The 20,028-nt window shown below is 38.7% G+C and overlaps 1 protein-coding gene across 2 annotated transcripts in view; it reads right to left on the bottom strand.

Annotated features, from left to right (window-relative positions):
• Positions 1–3,114: 3,114 nt before the first annotated feature.
• Positions 3,115–20,028, bottom strand: part of LOC114650466 (solute carrier family 15 member 1-like) — a 73,376-nt gene continuing 56,462 nt past the window's right edge. For both annotated transcript variants that reach the window (XM_028800116.2, XM_051926277.1), the window contains 6 exons: positions 18,084–18,130; positions 16,358–16,465; positions 16,163–16,256; positions 14,318–14,467; positions 9,223–9,330; positions 3,115–3,438 (listed from right to left, as the gene is read on the bottom strand). In XM_028800116.2, coding sequence (XP_028655949.1) covers positions 3,208–3,438; positions 9,223–9,330; positions 14,318–14,467; positions 16,163–16,256; positions 16,358–16,465; positions 18,084–18,130 — 738 coding nt within the window. In that variant the 3' untranslated portion in view covers positions 3,115–3,207. The remainder of the gene's footprint in view (positions 3,439–9,222; positions 9,331–14,317; positions 14,468–16,162; positions 16,257–16,357; positions 16,466–18,083; positions 18,131–20,028) is intronic.

The raw sequence follows: 20,028 nt of genomic DNA, 5'->3' as shown, positions 1-20,028 counted from the left end.
GTGGAGAAAGTACCAGAAACACCCGACAATATGTGCAAATCATGGAGCTGATAAGAAGCAGAGTCACCTTTACCTTACCTAATTCTTCAAGAAGGAAAGCCTATAATCCTTTAAAGAATGAAGGTGAAAATCAGCTTTACCCTCAGCACTCCAGAACTTCCCAGGAAGGTTTAATGGATGGAAGACAATTGAAGGTGGTTTGAGTTCATCCTGCCTTTCATGACACCAGTCTTGAATTCATTTAGCAGGGTTTATCATCATGGCCTAGGAGAGCACTAGGTGGTGACAGTGTGTACACCACAGGATGATTGACTTATATTCTTTAGCCGTTATTATTATTATTACTTTCTCTGCTGTTCCTTTTCCGGTTTTCTGTGGTGGCGATCTGCGCCACCACCACCTGATCAAAGCACCGTGATGTCCTAACATTGATGGAATGAGGGCTAGTAAACCCTGAAAACCATCAAGACGGATTGAGATCATTTATATTAGGTAGAATGACTAGAGGGGGCTGGGTGGTCTTGTGGCCTTGGAACCCCTGCAGATTTTATTTTTTTTCTCCAGCCATCTGGAGTTTTTTTTTTCTGTCCTCCCTGGCTATCACACCTTACTTCATTCTTTGTTAATTAGTATTGCCTAATTTTTACACTTTGTCTTTTTTCTTTCTTTATCTTGTAAAGCACTTTGAGTTACATCATTTGTATGAAAACATGCTCTATAAATAAATGTTGTTGTTCTTGTTATATGACTACGAAGAGTAATCAATGGATCTAATGAACCACCCAAGATGGCTTCACATACCATTATGGATTGTAAATTGAAATAACCCTTTTGCTTTTTCTGAAACTAAACGTTTGTGGATGTAAGAAATTGTGTGAAGGTGACTCATCAGAACATAGTGCTCAGGGTTCAATGTTTTGTGCTTTTTACATCAGAATATATGTTTTTGTGCAAGCAGCTTTCAAATCCCAACCCGTCCATGAACTCCAGCTTTATGACGCTCATGACATAACGTTTTTGCTGAGACTGAGTCACAGGAATGCTGATTCAGTTCTGCAGTTATTTTTGGCAATTTTGCAACTATCTTGTAACGCGTCTATCACTGTTGATATGATTCAAACTGTGTCGATGCAGTTTGTCCATATTTAGTATACTCTGCCATTATTTCTGAGACTGTTCCCCTTGATACATGTAGTAATTATGCCATTTTTGTGACTGATGCCCCTGCAATTTCAGGCACAAGGAGTTGGCTTCTTTGGAACTCACTCATCGGCCTTACACTGCTTTGAAATCTCCACTTATCAGGCCTTGTTTGTAGCAGACACGTGTTGTTAACTGGCAGTTAGCCTACTATGGTATATTTCGGTTTACCTCCGTTATTCTCCTTTCTCATGCTGGCATTTCCATAATTTTTTTCAGCACTTTAGCGTTAACTGTGATTCCATTGACAGCTTCACTGAACATAATTTGAATTTGACTGAACATTGATTTTTTTCCATGCATTGTAACAAGAAAAAAGATACACAGATTAAAATGATGAAATGAAATCCACGTGCAGATGTTCACATTGCGTTTTTAAAAATTATTTTTTCATGTTACTGTTTGCATCGTCACCGATTAGCCTGAAACCAAAGCTCAATTAAAAAATAACTGACTTCAAGATCATTGGTGCTATAGGAATTTCCTGTATTTAATTTGACTTTAGGGTATGAATTAAAACTTTATTTAACGAAACACCTTTTGGTATGGTTGACAAGGCCTAAAAGTAATCATAGCCGAAATGCCAACATCAATTTAAAAGGCTGTTTTCCATGTGATTACCTTCGTTTACACATACTGTTACACAACGTGATTTATATAAGCTTGATTCCAAAAGACTAGGCGCTCGCTCATTAATGCGTACCTGTCATTCCAGCACCCTTCAGGTGCAAAAGTATGACTTGCAAATATTAACACAAATGGTCAATCAAAATTAAACTTAAAAAGAAAAAAAAATTATTTCAGCCCTTCAACATTAACGTAGCCATAGAAAACCACATTCCTGATCCTCTACTGTTTGCTATTCATATATACCAGTGAAAGCAAATCTCTTTCTTTAATTTTAAAAAACTTTTTAATTATGTGGTGCTGCTGCTGCATCATGGGTCAAAAATCATGGGCTTGATTCCCACACCAGTACTGCGTCCTTGCAGAGCTACCTTATACATTTGTCTCCTTCTGCTTGGGTTCTCCTCCCTCATCTGAAAGATGTCCCAAACGGGAAGTGTGTGAGGGAGAAGCCCCCTTGTTGGAGTGACCAAGTTACAAGTTACACCTAGTTTATCAAACAACACATAGGAACTTCACGCTGCAGTCAACAAGAGGCTCAATATGGAAAGGCTGAGAACGCAACATTCCAAATGGCTGAAATTAAACAAATCCAGAACAGAAAGACCCTGAGGGTCGTAGTCATCTGCTCAAACTTAAAAGTCATTTATAAATAGCAAAAATGAGATGATGCAAACGGTTATGCTTTCTTGTTAAACTCCTGCACAAGAATCAGATCATCAACTAATTGCATTCCGACTTTCCTGAAACTTAGTTTCAGTTATGAAAACATCTACATTTGCTTTTGCTGGTACAATAAGGGAAGTTTGTTATTTGATTATTCTATTCTATTTCTGTAAACATCACATTAAAATAACAATGCAATGTCAGGAAAAGGTCCATTTATTAGGCAAATAAAATATTATGCCCTTCAATTAAACAAACGTAAATAGTCTCTAGAGACTATTGATATGCTGTATATATACAGAAATCAGCTAATTTTTTAAAACCTTGATTTACAAAACAAATTGTGTTGCTACCAGCCAGCAAAACACCCCTGAGTATATTTAGGTTAATATACAATATATTAAGAATCTTGTATTTAAGTGCAATATAAATCACTTTTGCTTTGATTATAGTATACAACAAATTGCATACAACAGTTTCAGGAGAAATACCCACAAAGGTTTATGGTGCAAAATAAGTCAACTATTATAAAAGACAACTGTTCAGATCTGATAGCAGAGCTCAAAAGTGTGAATAAGTAAACCTGTACAGTTACTTAATATACACAAGGTAAATTTATTAAAGTCATTTATGTTTAGCAAGCTCATTTCTGTTGCACATTAATAAGTTCACTTTGTAATTGTAATTAATATAAAAGGTATATATGAACACATCTTAGATTTTTGTCTGTTTGACATCATTCTGCTTATCTTCATGGGCCTTGAAGTCTTCTTCCATTTCATAGGTGCTTACTCCATTCACTTTAATGTGGTTCTTCTTGCGTTCTTCGTCGTCAAACTGGGCTTCAATTTCTACTGGATCCACATATGTATAGAAATATGCCATGACTGCAAACAGGACCGATACGGCCAACAGAAGGCAGGCAAACAGTATGTACTCAGCCCACTGAATAGGAGTTCAAGAAACAAATAATAGGCATTAGTGACAAATACAGACAATGATAACATGCATTCCACCATATTACCATACGTTAGCTTAACATAATTAATGCATTTAAATTAATATTAATGTATTTAATATGTGAGCTGCCTTCTACTGCTCTGTGTGTAAGATCTAGTCCGTCATTCATTTTGCTTTCTTATATTCTTGCCTTTCTTGTTGCCCAATCAAACTCTTGAACATTTTACCTACTTCTTCATATTTTCATGCTTATATTTTGAATTATTTTAAGTGGGACCTCATCCATCCATGCTTTCTCCTTTTATATTTTAAATCACATTTTAAATTCCAGTGTTAAATAATAACACTGGTGATATATACATTGGGGTTAGTTTTATGGAAGGTAAAAAAATTTATACATTAGGAATAAATAGCATATTAGCATAAATAGCCATAAAAGTAATTAATAGCTTCTGACGCATTAGATTTAACATAAATTAGAATGTTAAGCAAATAAGATGTCAAGCAAATGGTTAACTAAAAAATCAGTCATATTGCATTTTCTAGTAAAAAAAGAAAATTACCAGTATTAAGAAGGGAAGGACAGAATAGAAAAAGAATGACACATAGAAACTACCTGAGAACAGAAGAAGGGGGGACCAGGACACCTGTGTTCGAAGGTTAGGAAGCTGAGGAACGATACCACTGACTTAATATAGAAAAAATGGTTCTGGTAGGCACGTAAGAAGCCAGCTGGAACAGTGAGTTAGCAGAAACAGCAAAAGGAAGATGATGTAATGTATGGAAAGTAAAATTAGTGTATTCATGTATTACCGTAAATAAATATAGACAAATATATAAGCATTAACCTTAGTTTAGATACTAATGTAAATCAAGCATGCCAAGCAAATGATTAAATAAAGGCACATGCCATATTTCTTTTTAAATTAAAACTTAGCTTTGACCACCAAATAGACTAGGAAGGGAAAATGACGAGAGGAAATCCATAAATGGAAGAAAGGCCTTGGCCAGTGAAAGAAATAAGCAAAAACAGAAACTAGAGATGAATAATAGACAGTAGAAATACCAGGGGCAGCTGCAGGGAAAATCAGGAGATAATAATGGCTCCCATGAGAACTTGAGGTATCGGCTGGGCAGGCGCAGAGGGGAATCAGAGAAAACAGCAAATGAGCTAATCTGAGCGAGGTCAGAGTGATAAGAAATGACTATATAAGTTTGGAGTCCTGAACTGTTCAGGGCTCAGCTCAATTTGGCCGTACAGTGATCCCTCGCTATATCACGCTTCGACTTTCGCGGCTTCACTCTATCGCGATTTTTTCTCATACACGCTTACGTCACTATGCATGCACTTTCTGAGAACTTTTATCTAAGCCCCACGATGGCTCCTAAACATGCTGCTTTTCCTAAGCCTTCTGACAATGAAACTAAGCGCCAGAGGAAGATGCTTACCATCCAGGAGAAGGTGAAGCTCTTGGATATGATCAAAGATGGCAATACCCTACAAAAGCCTCCTCACGCATATGAAAAGACAGCGCCAGCAACTGCCTATCAAGATGTTCTTCAGCTGCGCACCCAGACACCCACTGCCTACTCCTAAGTACTCCTTCAGCGGAAGAAGACAACGACGCACTTGCTGAAGATACTGTACCACCTGAAGACTCTCCTACTTAGGTCGTGCCTTCATAGGATAGTGGTTGTGTGTAAGAACTGTGTGTGTGTGTAATTAAATGTACAGTACAATAATAATAATATGATATTTGTAACGTCTAATATGTCTTATTTTCTCTTATATATTGGGTAATACAAGTGTAATGGTGACTAAAGGGTGTTATTTCATGTCTAGAGGGCTCTAATAATGTTAAAAAATGTATTTAGAAGGTTGTAAACAGGTTTTCTATACTCTAACTGCGAAAATATTCGATTTATAAATAAAGAATCCTACTTTGCGAAAATTCATTTATCGCGGTGGAGTCTGGAACGGATTAACCGTGATAAACGAGGGTTCACTGTATTGGGTTGAGTCCATGTTATTATTATGGTTATTTTATTGCAATAAAACTATAGACTCTGTTTGCCTGTCCTCTGAGTCCTAATAGCCTTCATTTCAGGTAAACAGCCTTCTGGTGACAATTTTTCACCACAACAGTTTTCAGTTGCTTCCATTGGGCAGTGGCCCTGGCACCGGAAGTACTCCAGGCATCATCTTCAGGTATCCAGTCAGACATAATGATTTAAATGGTCTTGAACTGATAATTATATTAAGAGACTAAACTACAGTATGTGCAATTTCAAAATAATAACTTGATAAATGGAAATGTGAAATGGTAAAAACTACAATGTTCAGAGGTAAGTACATTGTCCATCATGGAAGTAAGTGAAAACACCAAGGAAAGCAGGATAAGCTATCTGATCACTATGGTTTAGCTAATTTTTTATTAAAGATAATTTACATGTTCATCAAACATAATTCCCCATTCCTTTGTCCCTTCAAATTCTTGTCCTCACAGACCCTACTTTCCTCTCCTCACTATCCCTTTCTCTCACCTAGTGGAGGCTTTTAATAACCCCAACCATTGTAGCTAACTTGTTGTTAGCCTCTCAATGGGGAAATCAGAATATTCAAACAATCTGGACAAGAATAGGCCATTTGGCCCAATAAGGCTTGCCAGTCCTTATATGGTGGGGATGGTGCGCTGCTGACCTCGACTCGGGACGTTGTGGGTCGGTGGGGGGAGTACTTCGAAGACCTCCTCAATCCCATTAACATGCCTTCCAATGAGGAAGCAGAGCCTGGGGACTCAGAGGTGGGCCCCCCCCATCTCTGGGACTGAGGTCACCCAGGTGGTCAAAAAACTCCTTGGTGGCAGGGCCCTGGGGGTGGATGAGATAGGCCCGGAGTTCCTCAAGGCTCTGGATGTTGTAGGACTGTCTTGGTTGACACGTCTCTGCAACATCGTATGGACATCAGGGACAGTGCCTCTGGATTGGCAGACCGGGGTGGTGGTCCCCCTCTTTAAGAAGGGGGATCGGAGGGTGTGTTCCAACTACAGAGGGATCACACTCCTCAGCCTCCCTGGAAAAGTCTATTCAGGGGTCCTGGAGAGGAGGGTCCGTCGGATAGTCGAGCCTCGGATTCAGGAGGAACAGTGTGGTTTTCGTCCTGGTCGCGGAACAGTGGACCAGCTCTACACCCTTAGCAGGGTCCTGGAGGGTGCATGGGAGTTTGCCCAACCAGTCTACATGTGTTTTGTGGACTTGGAAAAGGCATTCGACCGTGTCCCTCGGGGAATCCTGTGGGGGGTACTCCGAGAGTATGGGGTACCGGCCCCCCTGATAAGGGCTGTTCGGTCCCTGTACGATCGGTGCCAGAGCTTGGTCCGCATTGCCGGCAGTAATTCGAACCCGTTTCCAGTGAGAGTTGGACACTCGCCAGGGCTGCCCTTTGTCACCGATTCTGTTCATAACTTTTATGGACAGAATTTCTAGGCGCAGCCAGGGCGTTGAGGGGGTCCGGTTTGGTGGGCTCAGGATTGGGTCACTGCTTTTTGCAGATGATGTTGTCCTGTTTGCTTCATCAGGCCGTGATCTTCAGCTCCCTCTGGATCGGTTCGCAGCCAAGTGTGAAGCGGCTGGGATGAGAATCAGCACCTCCAAATCCGAGACCATGGTCCTCAGCCGGAAAAGGGTGGAGTGCCCTCTCAGGGTTGGGAGCGAGATCCTGCCCCAAGTGGAGGAGTTCAAGTATCTCGGGGTCTTGTTCACGAGTGAGGGAAGAATGGAGCGTGAGATCGACAGGCGGATCGGTGCGGCATCCGCAGTAATGAGGGCGCTGCATCGGTCAGTCGTGGTGAAAAATCAATTTACCAGTCGATCTATGTTCCTACCCTCACCTATGGTCATGAGCTATGGGTAGTGACCGAAAGAACGAGATCGCGAATACAAGCGGCTGAAATGAGTTTCCTCCACAGGGTGTCTGGGCTTTCCCTTAAAGATAGGGTGAGAAGCTCAGTCATCCGGGAGGGGCTCAGAGTAGAGCCACTGCTCCTCCGCATTGAGAGGAGTCAGATGAGGTGGCTCGTGCATCTGATCAGGATGCCTCCTGGACGCCTCCCTGGTGAGGTGTTCCGGGCACATCTAACCGGGAGGAGGCCCCGGGGAAGACCCAGGACATGTTGGAGGGACTATGTCTCTCGACTGGCCTGGGAACGCCTTGGGATTCTCCCGGAAGAGCTAGAAGAAGTGGCCGGGGAGAGGGAAGTCTGGGCATCTCTGCTCAAGCTGCTGCCCCCGCGACCCGACCTCAGATAAGCGGGAGACAATGGATGGATGGATGGAGGCTTGCCAGTCCACTTCCAAAATAACATCAAGTTGAATTTTGAAGGTGTCTAAAGTCCTACTGTCTACCACACTACTTGGTAGTTTATTCCCAGTTTTGTGTGAAATTTACCCTTAACAAGTTTCCAACTGTGTCCCTGTGTTCTTGATGAACTCATTTTAAAATAACAGACTTGATCCACTGTAATAATTCTCTTCATAATTTTAAACACTTCAATCCTGTCTCTTCTTAATCTTCTTTTGCTTAAACTGAGGGCTAAAAGACTCAGCTCTTTTAATCTTTCTTCATAACTTTGTAATCATGGAATCAGTCTGGTCATTCTTCTCTGGACCTTTTCTAGTGTTGCTATGTCTTTTTTGTTGCCTCTAGGCCAAAACTGCACACAGTACTCCAGATAAGGCCTCACCGGTGTGTTATAAAGCTTCAGCATAACCTCCTTCAATCTCCTGCCCTTGTTTGTCCTGTAATCTGGAAGTGTTCATTTTACAATCTTACCCATCATGAACTTTCCGCAACTTGGATCAATGACTGTTCCAGGTCTACTATCCACAACTGGCTTCATGCTGATCAGTTAGTAAAAAGCTGCTTGGGGTTACTCCATGAGGCAGTTTCTCCTTTCCACCTTTCCTTGTTTTTTTCCCTTACTTTGCTGTACACTCTTGTGTGTGTGTTGTGCCAACTCTTTTTTTTCTCTTATTATGCTTCTAAATAATTAGCTGTATTGGGTGGAGTGGAGTTTGTTTTTGATCTTATAAAGCACAAAAATCAGTTATTATTGTTGTTTTCCTGTATTTCTTTTGCATTTTATCCAAAAAAAAAATATATTGCCACACGTGTGTCTGTGGAACACCCTTCGGACTCATCTGAGGTATATTCTACTAGCCCAGATTGAGAGCTGGTGCTAGCTTTGTCCTCTTCTATTTCCTGCACAGTACTGAGAAGAAGCCCAATGATAGCAATCGACTCCACCTCTTCTGGTCCCCCACCTATAAATCCCACAGCCACCGGATGGCGATGTTCCATTCTAAATAGAACACACCTCAAGACAGAGCTCTCTGTTAACTTTGGACCTTTCTGTTGTAATTTGTGGTCATATTTAATGTTTATTTTTTTTTAGTTTGATTAAACAAAGACAACTGGGTTTGTGCACCAACGCTTTCTAATGGAACTTGCAGTCCTTTACTTGACCAATTGATAATTTAATGTTTGGAGTTGTTTAGAATTTTTTTTCACTTGGAGGCTGTATGTAACATTGTTTAAATACTGGCTAAAAGTGTAGTTTTATTTTTTTAGATTTATCCAGATAATGAATTACAACTCGCTGCCTAACATTAAACATACAGTATAAGACTGAATTTTAATAGGATTTAATAATATGATTTACAAAGCAGCTCCTGTTCTTTAAGCCTATTAGCCTGCACTGGGCCACCTACCTGCTTTGGGAATTCTCCAGCTTCAGCCACAATCAGCACAATGATATTTCCAACAGCTACAGTCAAGAGCCAGCCTGCCTGCAGAACTGATTTCATATTGCTAGGTGCCTGTTAAGAAAAAGAGGCAGCATTATAAAAAGTGAGAACTTATAAAACAAGTTGTTAGTATTTATATTAAAAATACAATGATTCTTTCTGAATGACACTTTACATTGCTGAATTATTACAGTTTACAGTATCTGTTGTTTCAATTACATGTCTATAACTTCATTTTAACTTCTTAAAAGTGTTTAACATCCTTCATCCTTAAGTATTTCAGAAATACTTTGCTTGTCAAGCACATAAGTATGGCGAGTGTCTCACAAGGACCGATTTAACGGTTGACAGAGTCGGGAGTAAGAGTACTGCACAGTCTTTGACCCGTTTTCTACTTCTACTTACAATGGAGGAAAATGGCCCAGAAGAAAGCCACTTAACGTCACTTCTGTTCCGCAACCCCCTTACAGTTTCAAAAGAAGGCACTACAGGAAGTGGAAATCACTTCATGGACAGACACTTTGAAGTTCCACATTATTTAAGGTTAACCATGTTTTTGCCTACACTCATTAAACAGGGTTTTTCCTCCTTAGACTCTATCTACCTTTACGCCTGCCTGTTCTCCTTTTATTTTCTTCCAGACTGTAATATCACAATGTTCCCTTTAGATCATTTGGTTTTCCATTATACAATAACTCTTACATTTTTGCAGTTTTAGAGAAGCTTACAAGACAGTCAGTGTTTTTATTTTTAAATCTTTGTCTAATCTATTACTGGTAAAGCTGAACTACTTCTCCTACAGATTCAAACCAAAGTTTGAATCAGTCAGTTTAAATAATAAGATCATGTTACTTATTTCTATTTTTATGTGTCTGGATTACTAGGGTGTTTTACCATGTTAGCCATTTTGAATGTAGTGAGAAGTCAATCAAAATGACACCGTTTATTGGCTAACTAAAAAGATTAGAATATGCAAGCTTTCGAGGCAACTCAGGCCCCTTCTTCAGGCAAGATGTAATGTGTCTGAATTCTAAGAGTCATGCTGTTCAGTATACTGAATTTCTACTGTTGTTGAAAGCATCTTCTAACATCTACTGTATCGAACAAATGTTTTAATTTTTAGAGCCAGTCCTTATTACCCAATTGTTTTATTGACCTCAGTGTTTCATTATACATGCACAGTCAGATACATCAGTACAGAGACAAATACAGGAAGGGATTTAAGTGTAACATCACAGTTAATTCTTGTTTCACCTGTCACTGAGGAGGAAGAGAAAAACCTGGAGGACTGAGATCAGTTCCTCAATGCCCAAAACCAGACACTTTTCTGGGTTGGGTGATATATAATCAAGAGTCCTACAAGAAGTCACCATTCACTCAAGACTGCCTTTAGAGGTAGATGGAGCTCCGAGCCTCTGTAGCATTTTTTTTCTTTATTTAAAACCACAGCAAAACACAGATGCCATTTGTAGCACATTTGTGCTTTCATTTTTGTCCGTCAGCCATTTCAAATTAACAGGGCTTCCTACAGAATACCAACTCTCATTTCCCTGTCTCTAGTTTCATTTTTACAAGATATAGGGTACTTCATTCTTCTTAGATAGGAAAAAACAGAAAAATGTGAATAATGTAGTAATCACACATATATCAAAATGATTATCAACATTTCAGCAGGTTCAACTACTTGAGAACAACAAGTACAAGACATTTTTGAAATTTGTTTGTCATAAGGTGAATTGAACTTTTTCTAATTTTTAAAGTAAACAGGACATCCTTTTCTTAAATGGACTGATTCCATCCTGAAGGTTTTTAGCTAAAGTTTCACAGCTGGACACCCTTCTTGACACTAACTCTCTTACCTAACCCTCTAAACCCTATTTATCCAGGCTTGGGACAGTCATCAAATAGGGCATTGTTTGCCCTTGGTGGCTGTACAGAAGAAGAATTTGGATGTGGCAGAAATGAAAATGTTGAGATGGATAGATGGAGTTGCAGAAAAGGACAAAATAAGAAATGAGATAGACAGAGGTACAACAAAAGTAGGAAAGATACCTAAGAAAGTACAGGAAGTTAGGGTGAAATGATATGGACATGTGATGAGAAGATACAATGAATATGTGGGCAAAAGAGTGATGGGAATGGAAGTAAAGGGGAAGTGAAAGCGAGGAAGGCCAAAGTGGAGGTGGATGGATAAAGTAAAAGAAGATTTGAAGGAAAAGGATTTGACTGAGGAGAAAGTGCAGGACCAAGCTGTATGGAGAAGGTTGACCAAGCATATCAGCTCCACACAGAAGTGGGAAAAGATGAATTGAAAGAGGAAGAAGAAAAAGATCCTTTTCCCAATGTGTTATGATAGGTGAGCTAGAATTCTTTTAGGAGAGCAAAATAAGATGGTATGCTAGCAGCATTTTGGAAGATACTGTACCACAAAATTGTTCATTAAGCAGCAAGGTCCCTTCCTACTCCAAATATAGTTGTTAAATGATTCAGGTTTATTATGATTCCATGACTTTAGAATAAAGAAGTGAAGACTATTTTCCAGTACAATCTAAGCAAGAAACATTCCTAAAACATGTCTCCCAGGTAAACAAGTGTCTGACAAAATTTCTCTGAAGTACAGTAGGGTCATTCATTTTCCATGATCTGAGTCAAAACAAATATAGGCAGTGAACAATACTGATTTGAATCATACCGTGTACTTTCAATAATATACTTGAAAGATCCTGTTACCAAAGTTGCCTAACATTATTCTAAGGTGGTAACCTCTTTCTGAAACACAAGTGTAGCTTGACTAAATGAATACTAGTTGTTCCAATATTCAAATATTTTGTCAATATACAAATCGCCTGTAAAAATTATTGACGTGACAGTGGAAAGACAGTCACAAAATGACAGTGACTGTACAAAAAAATAGTAAAAATGAACAAAATTAAATGGACAGATTTCTAAACAAAAATTCACAACCATAGTTACTTAGATAATGTTCACCACTGTAATAGAAGATGACTTCACACCATTAAGCCTACTATATATGAATATGAGCAAGTCTGCATCAGTTTTACCAAAAAAACTTTCGCCCATTACTATAACCAGAATTGAAAAATAACCATCCCATATTGTCAGTTGTGAAGCAAGGACAGTTTTTTCAGGCAAGATTCTTCAGTGCGTAAAGCAGGCCTGACCCAGCACTTTAAGGCAGAGGCAATGGGCAATTAGAACAGATGGGAGATAGGGATGGAGCTGCTATATTGGCGCTATAGACAGCCTAATCATATATGGTATTGATCACAAATAGCTTACTGAATATGGGAAACATGTGGGTGTTTAAGGCCATACCTGGAATTTGATCATAAATTGCTCATTGAATATGTGAAATGTGTGGGTGTTTGTATGACGTGTCAGGGAATGTCTAGACAGACGCCAGAACAAGGCCTCCTGTGCTGCACCGAACCTGTACTACAGTCATCAGCATTCCCCACTGAAGAATTGGATGATGATTGTACTGTTCCAATGGCTTCGTTTCAGCATAAATGATTTACACTAAAATGTATATTGGGAGTGAAAGCTGCATTTTAAAGCAGGTTAAATATATAAACATCTTTTTTCTACCATTTTTGTCTTGCCTTAATATTTCCACTGTGCATACTGAAACGCCTCCTGCTGGACGCAAAATGTTTCATGTCATAATCTTGTGCATTGCTTTTATTGTATTTGCCAGTGTTCATTTATGCAATATTATCTCTCGTGACTGAGAAAATCGCAACAGTCAAAGTCAGTACATAATTCTGATTCATTCATTTTTGTTATTGGTTAACTAATTGAATACTCTTTTAATCTCATTTGTGAATACCTTTAATGATAAATTTCTTCCCTCATTCTGCTGGGATGTGTTTCTTTTTAGACATTTTTCAATGGAATTGCAGCAGACATGCGGTTACAAGTCTATCCCTGCCAAAAGTGGATCAGTTTTATTCCCACAGCTTTTAAAATCATTTCTTTTATCCTGCCGATTGATCAACATGTTGAACATTTAGAGACCTATTCCATCTGTTAATAATATAAAATACTTGGAGAATGATTATTCCCTAAAAATAAACTTTAATAAATCCAGTCTTTTTTGGACAATTTATAGTAGAGAATCCAAACTAGGTTTGGTTTTCCAAGTCTTCGGAATTTAAATATGGTAAAGTCACACTAATGGGTCCAGGGCCCATTTTATTCACTGGCTAGCTGGAAGGTCAGTAAAATATGAGATCACTATGTCACAATATGCTGTGAAAGGCCTTTCTTCAGTAGAGGTATCACAGAAAGTAACTAAGCTCTGACCATTTTTATAGCCACTTGTGAATGGTGTCTATCTTTTAGTGCATTCACTATGCAGCTGCATACAATTTGTGAATTACTCATACAGTTTTAGACAAATCATATCCCTAATATCTAGTAATGGGCCTATAAATCTTTCCGTTAGTGGAGTGTTTCTCAACCTACTCTCTTGTGACTCAGTTTTCACCTTTTATAAGCTTATTGATGCCCCACAAACGAGGAAGTGAAGTTTGCTTCCCAATTGCTGAAACGAGTACAAATATAAGAGTGGGGGAATGGGGAGTACCCCTTGGTGAAACAAATGCGGTTGTAAGAGGGGTTGACGGGTGGGTACCCTTTGATGTAATGAGAGGGCAGGGGTGTGGGGTCCCTTTTGGTGAAATGAGCACAAATGTACAAGTATGTGCGTAGAGGGAGATCCCTGTTCATGAAATGTCCATAGATACAAACTGGGATAAAAATGTTGCAGAACTGACCCTCCATGACCCATCCATCCATCCATCCATCCATCCATTTTCCAACACGTTGAATCCGAACACAGAGTCACGGGGATCTGCTGGAGCCAATCCCAGCCAACACAGAGCACAACATCCATGACCCATCGGCAGCAAACCAGTGCTTGAGAAACACTCCATTACTGCATGCAAATACCCCATTAGGGCATGAATGTGAGTTCTTTAAGAATGTGCACTGCACATTTTGGCTTGTTACTTAAAATTTTCATAGCACCACATACCTGAGAGTAAGAAAACTCCAGCCCAGTCACTGAAAATACGACTTCACCAGAGGTAATCAGGAAATACTGAGGTATTTGCCAGGCCATATGAATGGTGTTGGCTTGAATATCTTCAACATACATCAGATTCAAGGCTGTATTTTGTGCACACTAGCAGGAAAGAAAACATTGTGGTTAGCAGAATGTTAGCAAGAGTTTCACTGGAAAAAGATTGTTTTTAGAAACTCACCATAACCTATTGCTACACTAAATCTAAGGTAAAAGCAAACTTTTATAATCGCAACCTGTAGGTGGCATGTGCTTTGTTTGATCAGTCTGGTTTCCACATAACATTTAAAGATAAAAGGGAATAAACTTCTATTTATACCACTGTCCATGTAAGGAAGGGCAAGTGGCATAATTGGTCAGCAATTCATGAAAATAATTAACTTAATGGACTACATTCTTTCTGAGCCCTATTGTTAATTTCAAATTTAGGACAAATTGCACCTATGCTACATTTCACGTCTTACAGTTTCAAAATATTTGTTGTTACGACTGACAAGAATTGTGAACCACCTGTTAGATTGCATCTAAAAAAGCCAACAATTGATTTTATTTTGTGTTCAATTGAAGTGAATAGGATATTTTAGCCAAGGAGGTCAACTGAACACAACAGATTGTGATTTCAAATCTCACCAGTTGTTCAACATGAGAAATTCACTTAACTGACTGAGTATTTAACTGTAAGTATTTTTGTCATTATAAGCTGCAGTTTATCTTGAAAGTATTTTGGAGTTCACCGTATAAGATGTTATGCAAAACTGAGGCTGTGAACATTTGGGTTATTCATTGTGAAGACCTATGACCGGTAGAATCTTGTGCAGTCCTAAATTTATCCTAAATTAATTTTGGCAGACTTATTATTATAATCTTAATGAATCTGTCTTCAATTTTTGGATTATGGATGTGGCTTGGCTTTGTTTGGTTTGGGTTATTCATTTGGGTTATTCATTGTAAAGACCTATGACCGATAGAATCTTGTGTAGTCCTAAACTCATCCTAAATTCATTTTGGCAGACTTATTATTATAAACTTAATGAATCTGGTAATCTTGTTAATTTTGCCCCTAAGCTTTGAAAGAGGTTTGGCATTCCTAACAGAAAACAAATGTACTAATATCCAGTAGTTGATATAGGAAAAAATAACTGGTGGTACTCCATAGCCTCCCCCTTTGAGATCAGAAAGCGGAATGATATACAGAAACCTTCGCAAAACTGACAGTACTTTACAGCATCCCCCTTGAAAGTCTGAAAAGTGCAATTATAAATACAAACTATATTGTTATATGAGGGGTGAAGTTTTGGTACCTACCAGTATGTTTACAATAACTGCTCACGTCAAGCACCGCTAATATAACCTATAACATTTCTAAATAGGGGTGTCATAAAATGAGGAGAACAAAATGTATTAAAGTAAACATCTTCATCTCTGACAGTTTAACCAGTTGTCTATCTAGGAAAATACACTGTTCAAGAAAAATGCTATTCTCCCTCAGACCCTCTTGGGAGGGGGCAAATTTGGGAAATTCTATGATAAATAGGCAGGTAGTGTAGCCTAGTGGCTCGCACACTAAACATTTAAACAAAAGACAACCAGTTCAGCTTCCACCTCCAAAGAACTTTGTGACCTGCCTATGCTTGAATTAAAAAGACAAAAACATATATGCATCCTGATCTTTTAATTATCTGCCAAATAAGTGTTAAATAAGTAAACATTATTATCATTATTATGATTATTGCTATTACATCTGTAGACATCAGATGCTATTATTATAATTTTTTTAAATCAATATACTGTACTCACTATCTCCTTAATGACAATGGTGTAAGAGCTGCCAAATCCGAAAGTTTTTGAACTGTTGCAGAAAAATCCATTCGAAGAAATGTTGAAGTTGCTCCTAATAAAGGAAAGGGCAGTTGTGACCATTATTGACTGTTTTAAAAACATTTTGGGGAATTGAATTCTTCTAAACTTTGAAGCTAATTAATTGGTGCTTACGTTCCATCTTTTACAAGAGTGTAGTTTGTAGATGAGAGGAAATTGACATTTCCCAAGTCTATCCCACCCACACTAATTTTAACAGGTTGATTAATGCCGTTCACAAATCTGTAAGGAAAAAAAAAACATTTTTTTTATAATCTTCTTGAACATGCAGAACATGGAAAATACCATCAGATCCTGGAAGAAAAGCATAATAAACTATGGAGGAAAAGCTGTCCATTTACTTGAATAACACTAACTTGTGCCACTCTTAAAGAAAAACATTCCCCAAGGACAACGTGAAAATTAGGATAATGGATGCTTAAGTAAAGCATATTCATTGTAGTACCAATCTATTTTCCAATTTCATTAGTGGTATTTATTAAGGATTTTCTACAAGTCACAGCTGAAGACTGGATTACACCTTACAATCGCATGCTCACATAAACAAAATAAGAGTCACAAATTAATCTCAAAGTGTACTTTTGGAAGTATGGATGAAAAGAAGTTCATGGAAGAAAGCACATACAAATGTGTGTTTAAGTTTACAAACTTTGTATGGGTGGCTGTCCAGGCTTAATTAGAAAGTCTGACAAAACTACAGTGCGGCTCACTGTTCAAGGACCTCACAATAAGAGAATTTAAGTAGGATTTCACCCTTCAAAATCCTGTGGACTGTAGCTCCCTGCAGTAGTCTAATCTGTTATTTTAGTTTGCTGTTTGTAATGTTATTGTCCTTGTCTTCTTAGTGTTGAGCCAACAGGGGTGGGGCCTACCAGATACTGCAGCAGAGGAACCACCCATGCCTTACAACCAGCGCTAAGGAAGTAGTTTTCCTTCTGTTGCTGTTTAGCTCATTTTTAGATTCCCTGGTTTTGCAAGTGCTCTTCTTTTGATTATTCTTGTTTTTGAATTAGTGCATTTGTCTTCAATTTTTAGATTATGGATGTGGCTTGGCTTTGTTGCACTTTAGGCAACCTTTCATTACACTTTTTTGTTCTTGCTTTCTTTTTCAGCCTTTTATTTAATGGACTCCTTAATTATTAAGAAGCATTGTTTTTGTTATGTTAGGGGTTTCTCCCTTTCTGAGCATTAGAAATTTGAGCTTCCTCTTGCCTGTGCAGGTCGCAAAGCCTGCAACTTTTTTAGTGAGGCCCTGTGGAATAACAGGTCCACGGCTAGGAAATTAGTGGCCAGTTTTAAATAAATAATCGCTCCCAGAAAGGTGCAGACTCCAGTCAGGTGCAGGTATGTGTGAGTGTGTTTCGCTCCGTGGTTAATTGAGGCAGTGGTTGGCCGTGCCGTATACACTTGCAAAGGCAAATGAATCAGTAAGGCACCTAAATTATGCCGCGGAGTCTCAATTCATAACAGCTGATAAACGGGACATCACTGCATGGGACAGAGGGGGGAGAAATGAAAGGAACGAGAAAGAGAACAACTGAGGTTAAAGAAGAGAGCGAGGAAGCAGGCAGCCGGAAGGATAGTCCCTTGAGGAGTGTGCAGATGACAATCAGGGGCTGGAGAAGGCTACTCCAGCTGAGCGACCCACACCATCACAGGCCCACCAGTTATTTTTCCAGCCTTTTTGATATGCAAGCCTGGTTTTTGAATTTTAGAGCTTATTTTGATTTTTGAGATGAGCCTGCAATTCATAATCTCCAATTAGTCACCCTTGACAATAAAAGTAAAACGATAGTCCAAACTTGACAAAAAATGTGTACTATAAAATGTGTAAACTTACCTAATGGCATTGCTTCCTTGCTCAGGCTTTTCCCCAATGTCCGTGAGCTATGGAAAAATAAAGAAGTGTTGTGATTCTTAACATTTTTTTTCTTTTTTGAACACTGATATTTAATTTTTCTCTTATTTATTTATTTATTTATTTTATTGTTATGCTGGTGATGTTATTTTGCTGCCATTTTCTTTTTGTTTTTTGGTTCCAAAGGCTCCTGTTTATGGTTTCCCGAGCTGTTATCAAGCCCCATGACTTTTGAAAAAATCTAAATAATGTTTGTCATCAGTTAATTTACAAATCATTTGGTTTACAGTCATTCATACAGGGCCAATTTATAATCACCAAACTCCACATGGACAGTACACACGTAAGGCAGCAATATTGACCACTGTGCCACCATCATGGGTGTCTGCACACGCTCTCTGTTGCCTGCCCTGGAGAGCCAGGTTATACTTTTTATTTCAGTATTGCCATCTTTGCATTAATAGATTTGGATTGGAATTACTGTGGAAAAACTATTAATTATATTGTGTTTTCAGGTTTTCTGTTTCTTTGCAAATGTTTCAAGCTTTTATACGATTTGTATTGTTGGCTTTTACTATGTAACTGTACACCAGTCCTTCACTCTTGTATTCTGTCTGTCCATAAATTGCTGCTAGTAGCGAATATTTCTATCCAAACTTCACTAACCACACTGAAATCCTATATATTCTCAATTTGCATCTGAAAACAAATAAAAGTGCACACTCACAAACAGCAAAACATAAGTAGACCTGCCACTGCAGAAAGTGGATGAAGGCACTACAGTCATTCGCATCTCTACTATTAATAGGGTTGTATTTTGTGCTCCTGCTGTTTAGAAGTGTTGTGCCTTCCATTTTTGCCCCATTATTAAATGAAAATGTTTTTAAATAAAGAGAACAAGAAGAGTGTAACTTCCTTTCCACTGTTCCCTATTCTCACCACCCAAATGCAGTTCAGTTTTACAATCAGTACATAACCATTCCTTTAAAGTTGCCTTATTTTATTTTGCTCAGCATTATATCCATTCATTGTTTATTTATATCACAGTATTCACACATTCCTGCACATTCACCAGCAGTGCAGGCTGTTTTACCTGTGCACTTCAGGTAATTCATGAAACTAATGAAGCTAAGCATGTTCGGGCCCAGGCAGTACTTGGATGGGAGACCACCTAGGAAAACTTGGGGTGCTGCTGGAAGAGATGTTGGAGAACCTAACAGGAGGTGCTACCTGGTGGTCTGTATGTGAATCCCAATGCCTCAGTGGAGTGACAGGGACACCAAAAATGGTGCTGTCCTATGGATGGGGCACAAAACCGAGATCCTAACTCACTGTGGTCATTAAAAGATCCCTGAACATCCTGCATAGGGTGTACCTTTATGTCCTGACTAAATTATCCATCATGGCCTGGTCATTCTGGTCCTCTAATCACCCCCTGTCCCTAACTGGCTAAGTATCTCTCTCACTACTTCACCACCTAATATATAATCTGTGGTGAGAGTACTGAACCAAAAATGGTTAATGTTATATCTTCCAGGTGGATGCTATACATTAGCAGTGGTTGAAGTGTCTCCCCACTTTCCATAAAAGCACTATATAAATGTAATGTCTTCTTAGAAAGAAATGTAATTAGTATCTGAAACTGGATAGTATCATAATGCAACTAACCATACATACTATTGAGTCTATTACAACAAATGGACACAAACTAGCAAAAAGGAAATAACTTTATACATCATTGCAGTCACAGAGTTCAATCTTAGGGCACATATTGGCCATGCCGTGAAGTGGCAGTGTAGGAATGGCTTTCTTGCTTTTTGAAGTTGCAGCAGCTAGAATATCTTTTTTTGTTTTCCCGAGTATCTATGTAAATGCTTCACATTTTTTTCTTCCACAAAGGAGAAAGAAACAACTTGTAAAGAGTAAC

Source organism: Erpetoichthys calabaricus, chromosome 4, assembly GCF_900747795.2.
Source record: "Erpetoichthys calabaricus chromosome 4, fErpCal1.3, whole genome shotgun sequence".
In the NCBI taxonomy this organism is placed as follows: Eukaryota; Metazoa; Chordata; class Cladistia; order Polypteriformes; family Polypteridae; genus Erpetoichthys; species Erpetoichthys calabaricus.
This window is presented reverse-complemented; position numbering and strand designations above follow the sequence as displayed.